We start from the raw sequence: 21,727 nt of genomic DNA, 5'->3' as shown, positions 1-21,727 counted from the left end.
AAGACAAAATCTTAACCATTGGAACACCAGGGAAGTCCCTAAAAGTGTCTTAAGATCAGAAACCCGGAGAGCTGTTGCACTAACTTATATTGCATTAACTGTTCTAAATTCAAAACATTCCAAGAGTAGCTGAGTCTCATGTTTAACAGGAGTTAGGTAGGAAAGATGGAGAAGGCAATGGCACCCCACTCCACTACTCTTGCCTGGAAAATCCCATGGACGGAGGAGCCTGGTAGGCTACAGTCTATGGGGTCGCTAAGAGTCAGATACGACGGACCGACTTCACTTTCACTTTTCCCTTTCATGCACTGGAGAAGGAAATGGCAACCCACTCCAGTATTCTTGCCTGGAGAATCCCAGGGACGGCGGAGCCTGGTGGGCTGCCGTCTATGGGGTCGCACAGAGTTGGACACGACTGAAGAGACTTAGCAGCAGCAGTAGCAGCAGGTAGGAAAGAAATCCCTGTAGGGCTGTAGTGCCTGAGTTAACCATTAAAGGAGGCTTCTCTTTCTTGGGTGCCCTGCAGGTGTTTCCACTCGGGGTGCATTCAATGCAGTGAGTGCTTCTGGGATGGGAGAGGGGAGTTGCCTTTCTCTGCCTTGTCTGCAAAGCAGACAAAGACTATTTGAGAATCTAAGCAAACTTCTCAAACTACCTTGGAAAGGGCAAATGTGGAAGCCATGGATTTGGAAAACTATTTGCCTAAAACCTAACCCTAACCTATTAGGGGAGCTCCTAGGAAACCGTCCTGTACCCCAAGGATGGGGTACCCCAAAAGATGGGCTTGAGGCCCAGTTTAAAAGAGGTGGGGAGGGGAAACACAGACTCTTAAGAGACTGGACATCCTGAATCAGGACCCCTTAAAGAAATTCTATTTTCTTTCTTTCTTTCTTTTATTGGAGTATAATTGCTTTATAATGTTGTGTTAGTTTCTCTTGTACTTACAAAGTGAAAGAGCTGTAGGTACACATATATCCCTTCCCTCTGGAGCCTCCCTCCCTTTAGGCATTTTTGGAAGCAGACAGACCTCTCCACAGCCCCAGGGACACAGAAGCCCATTTGCTAACTAACATGTGACTGAGTCCCATTCCCATGGCCCGTGATTCATTGAGCAGGGTCTGGCTCCTCGGTGTGGCTCTTAGGCTGGGTAATCTGGCAGCCTGTCCCCTGGGGCTGATCCGCAGTTCTGGCTGGGCAGAGCCAAGCAGCCTCCTTGAGATCCCCCAGTCTCAGAGCCGCACCTGTAAAGCCAGGATCACAGCCTGGCCTTTGCATTCAAAGGACCTGGCACACATTAGTAGATTCAGTTCAGTTCAGTTCAGTTCAGTCGCTCAGTTGTGTCTGACTCTTTGCTACCCCATGAACTGCAGCACGCCAGGCCTCCCTGTCCATCACCAACTCCTGGAGTCTACCCAAACCCATGTGCATCGAGTCAGTGATGCCATCCAACCATCTCATCCTCTGTCGTCCCCTTCTCCTCCCGTCCCCAACCCTACCCAGCATTAGGGTCTTTTCCAATGAGTCAACTCTTTGCATGAGGTGGCCAAAGTATTGGAGCTTCAGCTTCAACATCAGTCCTTCCAATGAACACCCAGGATTGATCTCCTTTAGGATGGATTGATTGGATCTCCTTGCAGTCCAAGGGACTCTCAAGAGTCTTATAATGGCCATTTCAGTGCTCACTGTATGCCAAGAACCATCAAGGGCTCTTCATTTATCTGATTTAGTCCTCACAAAAAGCCTGGAAACTCATGACAGTATTGCCTTACTTCTAAGGAGACTTTCGTTCTACATTTGGGTGGTGGTTTAGTAGCTAAGTCGTGTCTGACTCTGTGATGCCATGGACTGCAGCCCGCCAGTCTCCTCTGTCCATGGGAGTTGACAGGCAGGAATACTGGAATGGGTTGCCATGCTCGCTTCCAGGGGATCTTCCCCACCCAGGGATTGAGTCCAGGTCTCCTTCATTGCAGGCAGATTCTTTACCAACTGAGCCACTAGGGAAGCCTGGTTTAACACAACAGAAATAGAATTTCGTCTTGCATTGGTTGTGCATATGGTTCATTCTCTTTTGTACAAAAAGTTAGTAAACTGATGGTGTATCTTACAAAAACATGGTATGAGTCTCCCCATTTTATGGGTGGGGAACAAGTTAAAAAACAGGAAGTAACTTGTCCAGGTCCACACACGGAGGTCATGGTGGGACAGAGGTGAACCCAAGACCATCTTTCTCCTGCAGTACAGGAGACGCTGGTTCGATTCCTGGGTCAGAAAGATCCCCAGGAGAAGGGATAGGATAGGTTACCCACTCTAGTATTCTTGGGCTTCCCTTGTGGTTCAGATGGTAAAGAATCTGCCTGTAATGTGGGATACCTGGGTTTGATCCCTGGGTTGGGAAGATCCCCTGGAGGAGGACACAGCAACCCACTCCAGTATTCTTGCCTGGAGAATCCCCATGGACAGAGGAGCCTGGCAGGCTATAGTCCATGGGGTTGCAGAGTCGGACATGACCGAGTGACTAAGCACATATTAATTATTATAAAATAATGGCTATACTCCCTGTGTTGTATAATAATATATCCTTGTAGCTTATTTATTTTATATATGAGAGTTTGTATATCTTACAAACTCCATGGTTCTGTTGCTTTTACGCAAGTTCTCCTTATCATGAGCTTAGGTGTATGTCAGAACCTGTAGGTTGAAACCACTGCCTTCATATCAAGATTACCTAGGCCACTGGGGCTTCCCATGTGGCACTAGTAGTAAAGAACCCACCTGCCAATGCAGGAGTCACAAGAGACCCGGGTTCGATCCCTGGGTCGGGAAGATCCCCTGGAGAAGGAAATGGCAAACCACTTCAGTACTCTTGCCTGGAGAAGTCCATGGACAGAGGAGCCTGGTGGGCTTCAGTCCCTAGGGTGGCAGAGTCAGACACGACTGAGCACAGCACCTAAGCCATCAAAGCGCTGCTGAAGCCTTGACCCAAACCGCTCTCACTGTGTCAAAAATGTGAGCTCCAGGGACCTCCCTGGCAGTCCAGTGGTTAAGACTCCCTGCTCCCAATGCAGGGGGCTCAGGTTCAATCCCTGGTCAGGGAACTAGATCCCATATGCCACAGCTAAGAGGCTGCATGCTACAACGAAGATCTGGTATAGCCAAATTTTTTTTTAAAAAGTGAGTTCCAACTCAAGTTGATAAAACAGCCATTAGAACTTAACTGTAACAAACTTCAGTTGTCCTGTCTTTAGAATTGCCAAGGTTCACAGTAAGGATTAACTACAAGCCTTTGTCCAAGGATCTAGAAGAGTTGTTGTGTTTTTTCTTACTGCTCTGGATGTGTTTCCAATTTACATTTTAGAAAAACTGGGCGTTCTAATTTGTTGCAAATATCCACTAGCCTGTGGTTTTGCTTTTGCTCATGTTCAAGGTTTTTGACGACCTTGGACTTAAAACATTCATAAGATGGAATCTCAGTATTTCCTTTGTAGTTTCTGTTATTGCTTTTAAGCTTGGTCTCTGTCCAACAAAAATTATTCACCGACATTTTCTTCTCTTTTGTTAATAAATTTGATTTTCACTTAGATGGTGCAATTCTATGATTTGGTTGGCTTTTTCATCCCAAATAGTTGGCCAATTCTCCCGCTACAGCTTAAGTGATTCCAAGTTATGAGAGTCTCCACCGAGGTGGTGGGAAAAGTGGAAAGTTAGCCAAGGGTGAAGTGAGATGAGTATCAGTCTGCCTGCAGGCCCCTCCCCCTGCCCAGATCCACAGGTGGGAACACCTGGCGTGAACGCAGGCACAGCCCTGCCCTCGGGATGCATGCCACAGGCTCTATTTGCTTAGAGGTCACTTTGCTGCTGCAATCCTTCCTAGACACTCAGGCCCACCCCCGCCCTGACTCCACAACCCCTCTCTATGACATGGTGCAATCTGCTGCCTCTTAAAAGCCCTAGTCAGTTTCTCGGAAGGACCTAAGAAAGGTGGATTCTGATTTTACCAAGGGAGTTCCGGAATCCAGACCAGGGCTCCCATGTTCTCCCCGCTGAAGACCCTGACCGTGTTGACCACCAGCCAGGCCCCAAATGGAGCAGGCTGGAAGACAGCCCGACTCCCAGCCCCGCAGGCGAGCAGCTTGACCTGACCTCTCACAGGCTCCACTGCTAACTCCATTACTCTGGCAAGACCAAGAACATGCAGAGGGGAAATTTTATGATAGTTAAAGACACAAAACTTAGAGTCCCAGGCACTTGGATTTGAATCCTTGATATCTGCCCATTAAGCAGCCTTGGAGGAAGTAACTGACCTTTGCTAAGCCTCAAATTCTTCATCTGCAAAACAGGTGGACAGAAACAGCCTTCCCCTACCCAGGGCACATAGGATAAGGATCACGGAAGATCATTAAGCCATTTGCACTACAGCTGTTTGATGGAATGACTTTATCTGATACAGGTGAATTTCAAGTTCCCAGGGTTTTTTCGGCGGAAAGCCATGTTAGGATCTTAGTTCCCTGGACCAGGGCTTGAACTGGTGCCCCCAGCAGTGGCAGCGCAGAATCCTACCCACCACTGGATCACCAGAGAAGTCCCTGCACATCCTGGTTAAAGGAAGGTGATGGGGCTGAGTGGCAGAAACTTGGTGTAGTGCCCCTCCAGTGTAGTTAAAGATTCTTCCTGTCCCTCCGCCCATGAAGGACCAAGGGCTGCTTCACCTGTGTATTTCAACCAGGTATTTTATTGTTCTGGCAACTGCAAAATATACAAATTTCCGACAGGCTTTCTGTTTGAAAGCTGGCACAGCTTCATCCCAGGTAATTAATTCGAACAAATTTATATAGAACACAGAGAAGTCAGAAGTCACATGTAAAAGGCGCCCAAGCCCACCAACCAACAAAACGCAGTCTATACAGCTTTCCATCTTCAGGATCCCTTATACATATTAAATAAATAAATAGCACATCTGCTATCAAAATAATAAAAAAATAAATTTCAAGTATTAGAAACGAAAACGTCATTGGCGTGGTTCAAACAGTCTTTCTTCCCCACCCCCATATGAAGAGCTTTGCCCACAGTCTCAGGATAGAAAAAGGGGAGGGGCAAGCCCACCTCAAAATGAATAAGCAAAGTTAAAAATCTTGGTCCCAGAAGCTTCTGGGGGAGGGGAGTGAGAGCCAATGGTCAGCGAGGCAGAAGCCCCGCGACCGCGGCTCAGACACAGCCTCTGCCCGCCCCTCCCTCCCTGGAAGTCCAGTCTGTGGCCCCTGGACCCCCAGCCTCTGCTCTCTGCCTGTCCCCCACCTTCCGCCCACAGTGAGGTTCTCTCTCCACATCAAGGCCCCTGCAAACCAAGGTCCTGGTCGGGCCAGGCCTCCTTTGTAAATGCACCCATTTCAGGCAGTCAGAGGCTAGATAAGCACTCAGACCAGCCGTCAAGAGTCAAAATTCAGGGTCAGCTCCAACCACCAGAGAAGAAGCCAGAAGGTGGATGTAAGAGAGCCGTCCTCAGGAGGAGGGCAGCAGGCCCCTCCTTCTAAACACACACACACACACAGACACACACATACACGGACACACACGACGACAAGGCAGCAGGAAAGAGGGAGAGTGACACAAGCCCTGCACAGGAACGTACAGACAGACAGACACCCTCTTGGGAAAATGGCCAGTGATGGGAAGGGAGGGTTTGAACAGTTTGGTGTGAAACCCACACACCTGATTGTAGGGTCTCTGAATCGCGTCCCCGCTCCCCACTGAGTCCCAGTCAGAGAAACATGCATTTTTCTTCTAAAAGCTCCTCTCAAACAAAAAATACAAACAAAAACAGCTCCTCTCCCCACTCCAGGCTCCAGCTGTCTAAACGGCCCCCCACCCCCGTGACTACTTCACAAGCTAAGACGGGGAAGGAGCGGGGAGGACAGGAAGAGAAGGTGGCCTTTGGCACCGGCTTCTCGAGATTCTGGAAAGGGTCACTGGATAAGATCTACCTCTCAGTTCACACTGCTTCTCCTGGGCCTCGACCCCCTCAAGTGCCTGGAGGCCCCAGGGGAAGACCAGAAAGCAGAAACTACAGGTGTTCAGAACCACGTGTCCACAGCCTGCTCTAAGCGCCCCCACTAAAAATGCCACAGGTGCCGTGAAGGCAAATGAGGACATCCTCTGCTCTGGACCCGCAGAGGGGACCAGGCTCCGCGCTGAGGACACAGCCAGTCTCCGCACGCACACAGGGCACCACTCCGTATCCTGCAGCCAGCCTCCTGGAGGACGAGGCCACGTGTGAGGCCTGGCTCGGGTCGCTGTCCCCACCCAGGAAGCACAACAGGGGATGAACGTCCCCAAGGAAGGGGCCAGGTCGTTGTTCTGCATGCCGTCGCCCGGGGTCAGTCTTGCAACAATCCCAATGCTCGCTTCCCGGCCATTTGGGGTGGGAGGGTCCCCTCACCTCCCCAGAGGCACGCCCGGCTCCCACAACCTTCCAGAGCTCCAGCCCCAAGGGCACAAACCCCGAGCATCTTCAGTTGCCGAAGGTGAGATGTTTCAGGTCAGTCTCTGCCGTTAAGAAAGTGCACAAGCCAGCAGGCCCAGGAGCTGAGTGGGGAGCTTGCGCTGGGAGGCGAGGCCCCTGGAGCTGTTTCAGCAACGTGTTTCCTCCTGCCAGACTGTCCCACGCCCTCCTCAGAGGCAGGACAGATCGGGGAGGGTGGGTGACACACAGAGGCCTGCTGCCTGGCTGACCAGCAGGTCCAGCTCAGGGGTCCTCTCTTCAGCTCCAGGACCGGCTCTCCTGGGTGAGCCCCACCCAGCTCAAGCTGTGAGCTTCCCTGCAGGAGGCAACGTCCAGGCTAGATGCACAAAGAGCCTCTTGGAAGCTTGCATTCCCTTGACCCTCAGCAGCTGAGAGCCTGGCCCCGCTAAGGTTAGGAGTCAGGGACCAGCATCATCCCCAGCGGGGCAGGTACAGAACGAGATGAACAAGCCCCCAGGGAGGCACCCCGTTCTGTCTCCTCTGCGCACGGTCCTTCCCAAGCCACCTGGGGTCCACAGGGTGAGCGGCCCAAAGGCTGGGGGAGCAGGGGCAGGCGGGGGCCTGGTGCCCCTGGAGCAGCAGCCCCTCCTCCATGCTGCCCTCCACCCCGCTCCCCTCTGCGAGACGTCCTCGGATCGCTGGCAGCAGGCAGACGGAAGGGCGGGAGCTGGGTGCAGGGGGGGCGGTCAGTGCGTCCTGGAGGCGTCCACGCTGCCCGGGGAGCCTTTTATGTTCTGCTCTCGGGAGAGAAGAGGGAGACGCCGGTTACCATTCCTGTTGACTAGGCTTCGCAAGCAAAGATGAAGTTTGCAACTGAGACACGGGCCCCCTCTCCCCAACAGAGAACACGGCCCGGAGGAGCAGCATCACCAAACACAGTGCGGCCCAGGAACGTGGTGGTGGCTGAGCCTGGGGTCCCACGGGGAGAGGGGCCAGGAAGGGCACTTATCCGTGCCTGGAGGAGGCGGGGAGGCGGCGGGTGGGGAGGGCAGGCAGCTCCTGGGGTCCAAGCTGCTCTGAGGGGCACTGGGTGCCAGCACCTGGGGCCCTCCAGCTCCTGCCCCCTTGAGAGCCCAAGGCTGCCCTCGTCCCCACCCGAGGCATTCTTGCTGGCCTCGCTGCCAGGCAGGGGCGGTGGGGGGGTGCTTAAACCTGGAGAAGCACTAGGACCCTCCTCCCAGCCCGGCCTAAATGGAGCTGTTCCACCGCCCTGGGGACCCGGGACACAGCTGGGATGCCTGAACTCAGACAAGGGGGCTGGGCAGAGAAGACGCGTGCGGGTGAAGCTCTCATCCCGTTCTAATAAAAGCAATCCTGCCCACAAGCCCCGCCCCAAAGGAGGTGGGCCAGTACCAAAGCCCCCGAAAAAATCGTTTTTGATCGTCCGGGGGAGATGATGCCTACACTGCACAGCTGTGGGCTCCCTAACCCACCCTCCTTAACCTGCCCTGGAGAAAAGGGAAACACAATTTTTGAAAGTGTTATCCTCCCAGACTGCGTTAGAGAGGCGGCAGGGAAAGTGGAACCCAGGAAGACAGAAACACAAGCATCACCACAGCCCACTCCCCTCCTGCCAGAACCAAGAATCTCTGTAAGAGAGGCCCATCGCAGGGCTGGCAGCACGGAAGCCGGGGCCCCACCTGAGCCTGCTTTTAGTCAGACTCGGACCCCAAGCCACTGATCCTCCGACCACGAGTGCATCAGACTAGCCCTGTGAGCTGGGTGTCTCCACCAAGGCCCCCGAGCCTCACAACCAGGTAGGACTCGGTCAACCTATGGGGTCGGAGACGGAGGTCCGGCTCCCACCCTCCCTGGGACATCACACGCCCGAGGCTGGGGCACCCACGAATGATGGCAATGCGATGAGGACACTGGAGACCACAGGCCACGTCATGCGCTCAGGGTGCCCGTGGCTCTGGACACACGGAGACATGGGGGCTGCCCTTTAAAAAACACACATGCTCCGGGGCCTGGGTGAATGAGTCACAGACTTCACAATGGCCAGTCTCCATGAAGACCATGAGGCCCCGAGGGCTGAGACGCCATGATGCAGAGAGACATGGGAGGCACGGAGACCGGCATGCAGGGAGCGTTTACCTTGCCAAGGTTAGTAAGGAGAGAACTTTGAGAAAATATGACAGACAGTTCGTCTTTCAAGCATAGAAGGGGGAAGGAAGAAACATGTCAGGAAAGAAAAACAAAACAACATCTTTAGTAGAATTGTCCTCGGAGTGCGCATTTGACATTTCAAAGTCGAGGACGCATAGCAACCCACTCCGCTATTCTCGCCTGGGAAATCCCATGGACAGAGGAGCCTGGCGGGCTACAGTCCATGGGGTTACGAGAGAGTTGGACACGACTGGGTGACTAAACAACAACGTGGATTTGTCAGTTTCTGTTACGTGAGTACTATAAGAAGCTAAATAATTAAAAGCATTATTTATGATTAAAAAAAAAAGTCAAGGGTGCACTGTGAAGGCCAGACGGCCTGCAGGCCCCCGGGGAGCGGGCTGCAGGGTAGGTGCTGTGTCCCACCTGTCTGTCATGTGCCTGCTTTACCAGGACACCAGCATCCTGGGGCCACCACCCTAAGACCCCAAGGGCACCCCGTCCCCAGCCCCTAAGGACTCCTGCTGCCCACGAGAAGGAACCCCCAGCCTGGGCAGGCTGCCAAAGCACAGGGCACTGCGCCTCCCTCAGGAACAGCTCTTGTCCACCGGCACTGGCCCCGTGCCAGGTATTTTGCTAAGCACTACACCCATATTCTCATCATCAAGACACCTGAACGCTGGGACACCTGCATGGGTCCAGAGAATACATTTTCACTGAACTGGAGGGATTCTGACCAAAGGCACTACCAGCCTTAGAAAGAGACAAGTTCAACCTCAAAGGGTGGCTGAATGGCCCTCTCCCAGCAGGAAGATGTCCTTCCTGGCAACACTAGGCTGTGGATCAAAAGGAAGAGGACACGCACAGATGCAAAACTGTAAGGTTCTAAACCCCTAAGGCTGGTTTTCACACAAGAACATTTGCCCCTGGGGCATTCTATGTGTCAAAGGGGGTCACAGACACAGGACTGTTGCTTTTACAGACTGACTCTGACGGGCAAGCTCACTGTTAAATAAACACGTCTCAACACAGGAAGCTGCTGCAAAGTAGAGGCTGCGAGAGTCAGAAAGGAAGACAAACTGCTCTGGCCTCACCCCACAGGCTGCAAACGTCGGGTGCCCGGGATGGGCAGGTGCACAGGACCCGGGCAGCTCTGGAAGCCAGCCTTTGGGACTGGAGAGTCATTTAACCACCAGTTCTGCTGAGGGCTGGTGGGGAGACTGTGGGTGAGGCCTCACCCTCATCTGGGAAGCGGGGCCAAGAACTGCCCTGCGACCTCCTAGGGTTATTTTAAGGACTAAAGACTCAGGATGTGTACAAGCTGAAAAGTGACGACGTGTATTTCTGGGCAGGTGGTATCACTCAGTCCAAACACAATGCGCAGCGGCTCCTATTTTCCAAGAATAAGCCAGGTTTCTGCATGGATTAGCCTAGCCAGCGAAGGGGAAGACAGGGCTGGTGTGACTCAGAGTTAGGGTGATATTTCAGGGTGTCCCGTGTTAAAATTTTGTGATATAATGGCCTCAGTTCGTTCTTGTGGCTGGGGACCACCAGAGCAGAGGAAGCACTGAATTTATCCAGTGGAATTAAAACCAGCGCTGAACCAACCAGAAATTGCAGAGAGACAGCCGCACCCCATCCTGGACATGACCGTAAAGGCCGAGCGTGCTCTGATCCAGGACAACACCATGCAGAGCAGTGGTGTCCAAGCAGACCACTCCAGAGCGGGGTTCCCGGAGCCCCTGAAGGTGGGGGACCCCTGCAGAACAGGAGGGGGCGCTCAAGTCCTCCACTGTTCACTGTGCAGGTTAGGCTCTGCACAAACTTTGCTCTGCGCAAACTTTCCTCTCAAAATGGTAGGGCTCTTGGGGGAGGTCCAGAACATAAAAGACAACATCAATAGGCAAAGACCCAGCTTCCTGCCAATGTCTGACGCTAAAGGGAAAAAGCAGACCAATGTCCAGCCACTGAGAACTGCAAATACTGACAGTCAGCCCCGCCCTGAGAGGGAGCGAGGAGAAGGCAGTGGCGGGCAGGATGGTAGGAGGATGCATGGAAAACCCACTCCCTGCGTCCTGTCCTGAAAATTCATGGACCCTTTCTCCTTCCTCCTTCAGATTTTACAAAAACTGCCGTTATCCTCACCACTTCAACAGGCAGGAGGGCCAAGCTGGCAAGCAAGGAGAAAGAGATGCAAAGAGCAAAAGAATTCAGAGAAAAATACTTACAAACAGGCTTTCCCTAGCAAAGGCTGCAGAGAGAAAAGGTGGGAGAGAGTCAGTGGAGGGAAAGGAGAGGGCCTGGGTTGCTGGGGACCGGGCATTCTCTGTGGGACGGAGCCCTGGGCACCCCCTGCCTGGCCAGCGGCTTCCAGGTCTGCAACCCCGCAGGACAGGCCTGCCCCCCAGACCCCCGTCACCTGGGGCAGCACGGCCTTGACCATCACCCAACCCCCGCCCGACAGGTCCCTGTGTCTGTGACCGTGGCCTCTCACCTTCCATCTGTGACCCCACCATTTACACCAACACACAATGTCACTGACATGCCACTTTAGCTCTAAGTTTTCACGAAATCACCGCTGATGGTAGGCCCGAAAGGATCACTAATTAGATGTCTTCCAGCCAGTCTGTCTCCCTCATTTAAAAAAAAAAACAGGGAGACTGAAGGCCAGGTGACAGAATGTGACATAAGAGCTGGCACCAGGGCTGGACATGACCACAGACACACTCAGCACGAATCTCCCCATGTTCAGCCCCTGGCAGAAGCTGCTGCTCCCCTATCCCACAGATGAGAAAACTGAGGCCGGAAGCGGGCCTATGGCCTGCCCGGGGAGGCACAGCCTTGTCACCCCTGCCCCCCGCCCCCTGCACACACACAGCACAAGGTTTAAAGGAGTTTCCAGGAAACTCAGAAAGAGCCTGCGGGCCTTCAAATTCAGCTTGAACTTGAACCTGTGATTTCTTTGTCAGAGGCCAGGCATGGTGGGTGGTGGTCAGGGTAAGACCCCTAGGTGGGACCCAAATCCGTGCCTGGGGATTTCTACATCCCACACCCCAGCAAGGAGTCTCGAGTGTTGTCGCGGAAGGTAGTGTGTGTGCTGGAAACAAACTTTATGGCCCAACAGCCAGTGTCTTTCAGCCTAGCATCACAAAGGATAAAATAATCTAAGAATTCATCTATTTGGTTTTCTGCTTTGGGGTTTTTTTTTTTACTATGTTATAGGAGAAAGCATCTATTCCAGGTCCTTTGGCCCAGGTTCCAGTCTGTCCACGCCGGCTCCAGACACATTCCCAGGGCCCCATCTGACAAAGCTTTTCTCTAACAGAGCAATGGCAAGGGAGGAAGTCAGGAAAGATACTCATCGTGGGGACAGAAGACATGTCCCCAGGCCGCAAAGAAGCCAACAGCCCTCAGCCAGATGGGGGCTGAGCTGGTCCTGAACTGGGGGTTGCCTTCAACTTTTAGAAGAAACTGTCCATGAATGTGAATGGATCACAGACACTGGGCCATCTCTTTGCTTGGCCTGGCTCTGCCCAGGGAAGGCCACCTCCCCGGAAAGGGTGTGTCCGTGCAAAGACAAGGTCTCGAGAATGGATCTGGGGGTTCCACACTCAAAGGGACAGTCCGTGTCCTCTCCTCCCAGTCCCCCCACCACCACCACACAGGCCTGAGTCTGTGGCCCCTGCCACCCTGCCGGGCACGCTCCCCCCACCCTGCATGCGACTCGACTCAGAAGGGGGGGGTCAACGCACTTGTCCGGGCAGCTGCGTGGGCACCTCCGGGGGCAGGCAGGTGGGCAGGGCAGCGGAGGTAGAGGCCACATGCTCCTCAAAGCTGTTGATGCGAGGCTTTTTGGTGGGCTCGGGGCTGGCTAGTGGGGTGACACTATTGCGTCTCATGAGCGGGTTAGGTCCCTTCTTTGCATCCTAAGCGAGACAAAGACAAAAGAGAGAAGGCGACAGTTACGAGGAGGGGGAGATAAATAAGCCAAAAAAACCCCAAAAATCCGAAACCAAACCAAACACGTTTCTCTGCTCCTGGATTTCACTGAGACCACAAGACTGACCACGGAGAATGGCTCTGGACCGCAGGGCCGCCGGCTCATCCCACGTCTCCCACTCAGCAAAAACAAGGGATGTTCTCTCATACTGAGCCTCGGCCCCGATCATTTCCAGACAACCACTCGACAGACACAACATTCGCAGAGCAGGCGAGGGAGGAAGAGAGAGCGGGACAGTGATGCAGTGATAGCATGTGAGAGGCGGGGGGAAGACCTGGCTGCCGGGCTCCAGGGACGCAGAGGGCGGGGACCTGGGCTCAAGCCGTGGGTGGAGGGAGGTGTAGGTGCCAGTCCCCCCTGCTGCTGACCTCAAGCCGGCATCTTCCTAGTGCCTGCTCCCGGGGAGCACGCCCAGCCTCGGACAGGAAACGCAGTCTCCACCCCAGCCAGGGGACCACAGACACAGGAAACGCTAGCCTTCTTCCGACCAAGTGACAACTCGATTGGAGTGGGGACCTCCAAGATCTCCATCAAGCCCCTGCCCTGTTCTGCCCGGCAAAGCTTTCAGGGGCCATCAGAGCCCAGTTCCAACCCACCCCCCAACATCTTGCCACGGGAGGGTCCGGTGGGGAGGCTGCTGCCCCTGGAGGGGAAGCCAATGCCCATCCCGCCACCCCCACTCAGAAGGCACCATCAGAGCCAAGGGATGCGGTCCACCTTCGTCTCAGTCAACCAGCCGGGCGACTGGAGGCTGGGATTTTAATGCCAAGATCTTCTGGCCACGCTCCATGAGAGCAGGGATGGGAACATGGGAATGTCACGCTTGGTGTCAAAGAAAGGGTTGGGTGGATGTTGGCAGAGCACTGGAGTCTGACCGCTGGTATAAAGTAAATTCAAACTTTCTTTCACAAGATTCCTACGCCTGGGCAGAACTCTGTGCTGTTCCTGCGGGATCCCAGCCAGGCTGACCACCAAATTCCAGGCCGCCCCCAGGGGGTGTCGCGTGCGGTCATGCACTGGGCTTGTCCAGAGAATCATTCATTCCACCCGCCACATCGCTAACTCCCAGTTACAGCTGTGCTTCCCTGGTCCCACCCTCTTCTTCATTCTTTATCGTCTTTGTGAGGATTAGAGATGTAAGTGCACATAGATAACAGGAAGTTTGTGGGTCCCACTGCCACCGGGGACTCTGGAACCTGTGATCGTTTGGCTTCCCCAGAGGAAAAAGCGACGGTAACCAGACCGTGGTTACGTTTAAAAGAGGCTTCCTCCTCCACACTCACTTCTTGTGTCAAGAGCAAATGGGGGAAGAAGCACAGAAAGAAAGAAAACGGAGGACGATGCTAAGAAGCCACCAGACAGGCAGGCAGGAGCACTCGGAGGCCAAGAGCACAGGGAGGGCAGTCCCGAGGACCACAGATCCAAACGGAAGCAGGCAGACGCCACCGACAGACACAGCCTTTGCCAGCCCCGCTGCCTTGGGGCCTCCCAGGGGCTGGCACCCATGGGTCCCTCCCAGACAGATGACACAGCAGGGGTGAGGAGGGGACTGCGAGCTCACACTCACCTCTGACCTCTCCCGGTGTGTGCTCACGGACTCCACGTTCAGGTAGATGGATTCTACTCGGCAACCTGGGTAAGGGTGGGGACAGGTTGGCTTCAGTTAAACAGGGACCCGAGCTCACAGCCCCGCCTGCCCCACCCGGGGGACCAGTCTTGGTGGGGCTGGGTCCCCACGCTCACCATAAGCGATGGGAGTCAGCTTCAAGACGGCGTGAAGTGGGCACTTCAGGTAGGGCATCTCCTCTGGAAATGACAGAAGGGCCCATGGTGAGATGGGAGACTGGAGGGTGGCCACACCCAGGCCCTCACGAGAGCCTGTGCTGCGTGGGGACCGTGTGCACCACCACCGCCCTGACCCAGCACAGGCCCTGCTGCGGGCAGCAGGCGGCCCTGCTAAGACACCTGAAAGAACACAATTGAAGCGAACCCAAAGCCTCATGAAACGAGCTAGAGTAAGAGCATCATTCCCCAAACACTGTAGGAGTCGGGATCCCACTGGCCCGCAGGCAGACACAAGAGTGTTTAAAGGTTGCTGGGCTGGGAGCTCCTTAGAGGTATGTTGCCTCCTCCCCAAAGACCCACAGCCCCTGAGATGTGGGGAGACAGGAAGGCTGGGTTTCTTGAGGCCGTTAATCCCACCCAGCTTCAAACTGCTCTGATATCCTTCGGGGGCTGCAAGGAAGCACCCAGAGGGGGCTACCCCAGGGGCCCTGCCTCCTCATGGGGGGCTGGGACCAGCTCCCAACCCCGCCCTCCCCCAGGAGAGGGCGCACTGGGGACCAGGCACCTGCGCTCTTGTCCAGGAAGTAGGCTAGGAGGCAGCGCAGGACGGCCTGGTGGCAGATGACCAGCACGTTCTCCTGCCGCTCCAGTTCCATGATGACCGGCTCCAAACGCTGCACCAGGTCCTGGTAGGACTACAGGGCGGAGGGAGAAGGGGGCGCTGAGCTGGAGCAGAAGCCGGGCACCCCCGGCCACGCCCTCCCGCTGTTATAAACCAGAGACCCCGCCAGGCACCCCCGGCCACACCCCTCCCGTCGTTATAAACCAGGGACCACGCCTCTGTCCTGCATCAGCCCACCACCCAGGTGCTGGTCCTGCATCCATCCCAGCCCCGGGGGACCCACGCCACTGCCTCTCCCTGCTCCTTCCTGACCCCCACCCTGCACCTGGGAAACGGAGCCCCGACACACAGCACAGCACGAAGGAGCCTGAACACGCTACACAGAGTGACATCTGAGCATGTGATTCCATTGACATGAAACGTCCAGAACAGACAACTCCAGAGACAGAACACAGACTCCAAAAAGCCACGGGCGGGGGGACGGGGAACTGGGACTGACTGCTAACAGGCTGGGGGTCTCTTTTGGGGCAATGGGGAAATGTTCTAGAATTAGTGATGATGGCTGCACAATGCTGTGAATATACAAAAAAACCACTGACGTGTACTTTGGCTAAAACGGTGACTTTTATATGATAGGAACTTTACCTCAGTAGGAGAAAATTGAAAAAGAAGGGGTGAGCCTGTGACTTTCAAGACCACGACGACCCCTGGTCCCTCTCTCACTAAAGAGGTCCCAGGGAATGAGACCAAGGACAATGTCCTGGGCTCCGGGGAACTGACGTGTGACAAACGCTGAGCGGAAGGGCCATAGACAAGAAGGACCCCTGCGGGGTGTCACCAGGCCAAGCCCTCCGCAGACCCCAGAACTCCGCCTGCACCAGACCCTCCGTCCAGAGCTCCAGGCAGCTGCTGGCTCAGCCTGAGGGCCTGCAGGGCCCAGGGGTCCCTCCGCCAGCATCCGTGGAGCCGGCACAAGGGACTTGCTGAGCGCCTTCCATGTGGCCCACAGTCAGCGGGGTCCTGCGTCCAGCGCATCAGCAGCCAGGACTGTTTCCCTTTCCTGAACTGTCACTTCCGTCACTGAAGAAACACCTCTGTCCCAGCTGCTGGGAAACACAGCGGTGCTTTCCCTTCGAGCTGTGTGACTGGGGAGGACTCTGTTCACAGGCGGACGCGCAAGGCGGAGCACGGGGCCCTCCCTCGGCGGAGCCTCTCAGCCCCTCTGCGTCCCTGGCCTCACCGGGCGCCGCGCCCTCGGCAGGATCAGCGCCAGCTCCTCAGCCACAGCCCCGCCGCCCGCCCGCCCGCCCGCCCGTCAGCCGCCCAGCACGCACGCACCTCCCCGGTGGGGTAGCGGTAGTAGTACTTGTCCTGCTCACGCAGCGCGTACTCCTCAGGGTAGGTGTCCTTGATCTCCTCATACGTCATCTCCTCACACACCCCCTGCAGGCACAGGAGTAAGTTGCTCGAGGGCGCAGCCCGCAGCCGCCGCGCGAGTTGGCCAGCGCGAGTTGGCCAGCGTGGGAGGCTCGGGGGTCCCCCGCAGCCCCTCGGGCAGAGGCCCCGCCCGCACTCACCGCGTCGATCTCGTTGAGTGCCTTCCACTGCTCGTAGGGCAGCTGCAGGGCCTCGGCCGTCTGGATGGTGCTCTTCAGCTGGCTGGTCCACACCTTGAGGTCCTTCAGGTTCTGCTCCTCCACGAACTTGCTCAGGGCGTTGGCGAACTGGGGGGATGGGGTGAGGGGCAAACGCTGGGTCACAGGCTCCACCCGTCTGGGAGAGGAGGTGGTGCAGGATCGAGCCCCTCCGGGAGGGCGAGGCTGTCCTCACTGCTGGGGGAAGGGGGCCTTGGGAGCAGCCCTGCACACACACCCTCCCCTCAGGCACACACAGTCGCACACTCGTGAGTTGGTGTCTAATCAGCATACGCAGACACACACAGGGACTTGCACACATACACAGAAGGGCACTGATACATACACGAGGACACACACATGCACAGGAACACACAGACACACACAAGGACACAGACACACAGAGGAACACACAGAGGAACACACAGACACAGGAACATGCACCTGTATACACAAGGACACAGAGATACACACACAAGGGCACACACAGACACATACACAGAGGAACACACACAGACACAAGGACACACAAGGACACAGACACATACACAGAGGAACACACATACATGCAAGGGCACAGATATGTACACAAGGACACACGCCCACAGGGACACTTCCCGCCCAGCCCTCGCACCCCCTACCTTCCGACCCCGGCTGGACAAGCCCGAGTCGCCCCCGATCTTGCCCTGGAGGTTGTGCTCACTCTCGCCATGCCGGCACAGGTAGATGGTTCGGGGCTGCACGTGGATGTTCATCAGGTAGTACACGATGCGGCTCTGGATATGATCCTGCACCCGGTTCACCAGGAAGCGCCGGCCCACATCGATCACCTTAATCAGCGACAGGTCCCTGCAGGGGGGCCAGCCCGTCAGACGTGGCTGGCGCAGCCCGACCTCACCATGCAGATGCGGCCTCCACCGCACCACAGCGTCAGCTCCAGGTGGGCAGAGACCCAGCCTTTCTGTTCTGAGAGTCGGGGGGTCTGAGTCTGCAATTCCCACAGCAGAGTGGGGCTAGAGGGCCTCCCAGAGGATAGGAGAGAGAAAAGCAAGAGAACTGAAAGGAAAAGAAGGGAAAAGAGCAAAGGACAGAGAGAGACGGGGCCCAGATACTCACTTTGCACACTTGTACATGGGGTCTACGATAGTTACACCGAATATATCACCAAGGATTTTGTTTTTTAGATATTTAAAGAGAGTTTATAAAAGTATCCAGGAACAAATGCTTCATGGGAATATTAGTCATCAGGAATAATAGTCACAGCCCTGAAGCAGGTGGTTCAGACAGTCACTGCTCAGGAATTACCTGTCACATTTATCAGGGTCGAGGGGCTGGTAACTGGCCTCATAGCAGTTAATTCTCTTCATGAAGTCGTCCATGGCTTCTGCGGAGTTGCAATCTTTGTAATCCGGGCTGGAGATTTTCACTTCCTGTAACACCACAAAGAGGCAGCTGATGAATCACGCCGGAGGGCTTTCTGCTTAGAATGAGCAGGATTTGGGGCTTGCAAACTGGGAAAGGCACAGTCAGGCTCAGAATGATGATGACCCGACCCAGCGTTTTAAGAGGAAAAACAAAAAAGAGATATGGCTGAGCATTGAGTCACAGCCTGATGATTCCACAGGGAGGGCACCCACGGTGGACCGAGCCTCCTAGCCTGGAAAGGCGAGGACAGGAAACCCAAGAGGATTCTTAAGATTTTTTTTTTTTTTGATGTAGACCATTTTTAAAGTCTTTACTGAATTTGTGACCATATTGCTTCTGTTTTATGTTTTGGTTTTTTGTCCCCGAGACATGTGGGATCTTGGGTCCCCAACCAGGGAACGAACCCACATTCCCTGCATTGGAAGGCGAAGTCTTACCCACTGGACTGCCAGGGAAGACCTACCCCAGGTGGATTCTAATAAATCCCTCTGAATGGGCCCTGATTCAGGATCAGTCCAGTAGCCAGGTCACCACTAGACAACCTGATCTTCAGTCTCACTGAGTCCCACATAGGCACCTACCCAGAGGAGGCTGCCTGTCAGCAAAGGTGCCCCAGGGGGTGCTGGCAATGCCCCATCACTGTGGATACCCTCCCAGTGGAATCATCGGGTTCCTCCTGCACTGCCCACAGGCAGGGTGGTACCCCCTTGTCACTGGTCCCCAATGGATGCTTCTCTACCTGTTCCCAACCAAGGCTTGCTTTCATGGGACAGAGACAGAGGAGAAATGCCCCTCCGGCCTACCGTCCTCTAAAACTGAACAAGTCTGAGAAACCTGGCAGATTTCAGGGAAACTCAGAATTTGTTCACACGTGCTCTTTTCTTCCTCAACAATGACCACAGCCATGAAAGAGAGGCGGGCACACTGCAAAACTCCAACTTTAGCAGGGAGTTCGTGTTTCACGGGGGCAGGGTTTTAGTCCAGGAAGATGAAAAAGTTCTGGAAGTGGACAATGGGGATGGTTTCCCAACAGGGTGAATGTGCTGAATGTCACGGAACTGAACACTTGAAAACAGTCAAAGTGGTAACTTTTTTTATTAGGTTGGCCAAAAAATTCATTCAGGTTTTTCCATACAATGTTACAGGAAAATCTGAAAAATCTTTTTGGCCAACCCAAAGTTATGTATGGAGAAGGAAATGGCAATGCACTCCAGTATTCTTGCCTGGAGAATCCCATGGACAGAGGAGCCTGGCGGGCTACAGTCCATGGGGTTGCAAGAGTTGGACAGGTGACTTAAGAGACTAAACCACTACAACCAAAGTTATGTACATTTTAGCATAATTAAAAAAAACAACTCAGTTCACAGATATCTTCCTCCAGCACAGCTTCTTGCATAAAAAGCATGAGAGAAAAGTCTAAAAACTGCTAAGCAGCTCTGAGGCTTCATCAGAGAAAGAGATTTCTGAACACGGAGGGTTGGAGAACAGGGATCCAGGGATTCACAGAGGACGACATGGTGCATGAGCTTCTGGCCAAGTGAGTGTCAACTGCTCACCAGGGAAACAGACAATCCTGCAGCTGTGTTCTGCTTCCCTCCCAGTGGAAATGTAGAACCAAACCAAAGAAATACAGCAAAAGCCTTTGTTTAGCCCAAGGCAACTTGTATTTCCTCATACTTTGAGCCTCCTCCTTTGGGGCCACTGAAACCAATCTGGACTGATTTTCTACCATTTCAGTAGCCCTTCCTGAAATATGAACTCATTTCTGAGAAATGCATGTAAATATTCCCACTGCCTTGGAACAAAGGCCCACCACCAAAAACTAACAAACTCTCAGCATTCCTTTGAGGGACACACGCTATATGGCCAAAGTCTGGCACTCCCTGTAGAAGGGTCCGATCGGCTTTTTGTTATAGGTAGCATCTTACTCAGATGTATTTAAGCTGGAGAGAAAGTGACAAGAGAAGGGGACTTCCAGTGAAGACGTCACGATAACCTTTTCTGTTTACAGTTTACTGTTACAAGTACAATTTAAAAAGACATCAAATTAAGCTTCCAAGTACCCTCAATTTACCCAGGTAACCCTCCCCTTGACACAGGAAAAGGAGCAGGAAGCCAGTTTTACCACTCCCATTTTTCCCAAATTTGGGAATTCTGCCCTCTGTCTGCAGGGTCCTACAGGTTGTTGTCAACACATGACCATGCTTACTTATGTCAACACATGACCATGCTTACTTACTGGGAAAACTTAGCAGCAAGAGACCAGCCTCCTGTCTCCATCCTCCGCCCTAAGCAGCCCCCTCACCCCCCAGCAGCCAAGGCTACTGCCACCCACCAAAACTGAGGTCCTCAACTTCTCTCTTATGTCCAACAAGGAAAGCTTTCTGCCAACCACCTGAAGGGCCTTGATAAGATCCGGGTCACAGAATGTATTCCTGAGTTAACTACTGCTCTGCACTTCTGACCCGCCTGATTCCCCCCAAGACAAAAATCAAACCACCAGCAGGCAGAGCCAGCTCATTCTCAAGGTCCTATGGCTTCTCCTGGCTGACCCAGTCACCCCTGTTCAGACTGCCACACTCTGGAGGTCTTACCATGATGTTGGAGGCAACGACTGTAGGGTCATCGCACACAGACTCAATGAAAAACACCTGGAAGGAAACAAGGCAGAAACGTTAGGAAACAACAAATGGGGTAACACAAAGGGCCAACTTTGGGATCACTGTGACATCTCCACCACACTGGAGCAGGAAGGACCCCACACATAAATCCCCAAATACAGAAAACAGAACCAGCCGTCAGTCTCTGCCCTCCCACCAATAGAGGATGCTCCCCTCCCCAGTCTCAGAAGCCCTTAGAGCCCCCACCAGGAAAGCCCAATCTGTAGGCAACAACACCCAGGCAGTGGCAGGGGAAGCCCAAGTGTGGAGCTGAGGTGCTCCAGACAAGGAACCAGTCAGTCCCTGCGGGACCCCCTTGCTCCTGAGTGCCCTGGGCCAAGACGAGAAATCAGGCTCACCTTGAAATCGTTTTCTTTGGCAAAATGGAGGATCATGTGTCTCCTCTCTCTAGTAGTATTGGTGGCATCGAAAACCTGGCCAGAGGAGAGAACCCGGTTGGCGTTGAACAGCGTTTACTGCACCAGCAGAGGTCAGGCTGTCACTTTCTGGGGCTCCAGGAAAAACTGCACCCTCCCAGGCCCCCCACGGCCTCCCTCCTGCGCTCAGGGACCAAGAGGGAGGGCCGGGGTGGAAACAGTCCTTAAAGCAGCATGCAGGGGAGGGAGCCACGGAGGGACACTGGCTCCCGGGGCCGCAGCCCCCAGGTCTGGCGGGCCGTGCCCCCCAGTCTGCCCCACCCACCAGCTTCCTCTTGGGTCCTGGGGCTACCCTCAACCCCTGCTTCCCTCACGGCTCAGGCCAGACACCTGTCCCCACCGGCGGCGTCCCCCCACAGCTCTGTCCACATGCCCCTCCCTCCAGGGCACCGTCCCCGCGGCAGGAGGGGAGACGAGACTTATTCCCCAGACTTACTGCAATCTGGCCCCCCTCCTTCGTCAGGTAACTTTTGACATCTCTCAAGGCAGCCAGGGCACACTGCCTGCAAGACAGAAAGAGATGGGTGCATCAGAGTGG

At 54.5% G+C, this 21,727-nt stretch overlaps 1 protein-coding gene across 10 annotated transcripts in view; it reads right to left on the bottom strand.

Annotated features, from left to right (window-relative positions):
- Nucleotides 1–4,709: 4,709 nt before the first annotated feature.
- PFKFB3 (6-phosphofructo-2-kinase/fructose-2,6-biphosphatase 3) overlaps nt 4,710–21,727 on the bottom strand; it is an 82,092-nt gene continuing 65,074 nt past the window's right edge. For 3 of the 10 annotated variants that reach the window (XM_081556643.1, XM_081556646.1, XM_081556639.1), the window contains exons 4-16: nt 21,626–21,692; nt 21,112–21,186; nt 20,687–20,743; nt 17,973–18,097; nt 17,309–17,516; nt 16,611–16,757; nt 16,372–16,476; nt 14,977–15,106; nt 14,370–14,432; nt 14,194–14,258; nt 12,379–12,552; nt 10,855–10,877; nt 4,710–7,251 (exon numbers count right to left, since the gene is read on the bottom strand). In XM_081556643.1, coding sequence (XP_081412769.1) covers nt 7,245–7,251; nt 10,855–10,877; nt 12,379–12,552; nt 14,194–14,258; nt 14,370–14,432; nt 14,977–15,106; nt 16,372–16,476; nt 16,611–16,757; nt 17,309–17,516; nt 17,973–18,097; nt 20,687–20,743; nt 21,112–21,186; nt 21,626–21,692 — 1,246 coding nt within the window. In that variant the 3' untranslated portion in view covers nt 4,710–7,244. Of the gene's footprint in view, nt 7,252–7,509; nt 8,668–10,854; nt 10,878–12,355; nt 12,553–14,193; nt 14,259–14,369; nt 14,433–14,976; nt 15,107–16,371; nt 16,477–16,610; nt 16,758–17,308; nt 17,517–17,972; nt 18,098–20,686; nt 20,744–21,111; nt 21,187–21,625; nt 21,693–21,727 lie in introns of those variants that run through there. The other 7 variants (XM_081556644.1, XM_081556647.1, XM_081556640.1 and 4 more) reach the window with 3 other exon arrangements.

The sequence above is a fragment of the Giraffa tippelskirchi genome, chromosome 13 (assembly GCF_054371585.1).
Source record: "Giraffa tippelskirchi isolate mGirTip1 chromosome 13, T2T-mGirTip1v1.2.pri, whole genome shotgun sequence".
NCBI lineage: Eukaryota > Metazoa > Chordata > Mammalia > Artiodactyla > Giraffidae > Giraffa > Giraffa tippelskirchi.
Note: the sequence above shows the minus strand (reverse complement) of the source record. Positions and strands in the feature narration are given on the sequence as shown.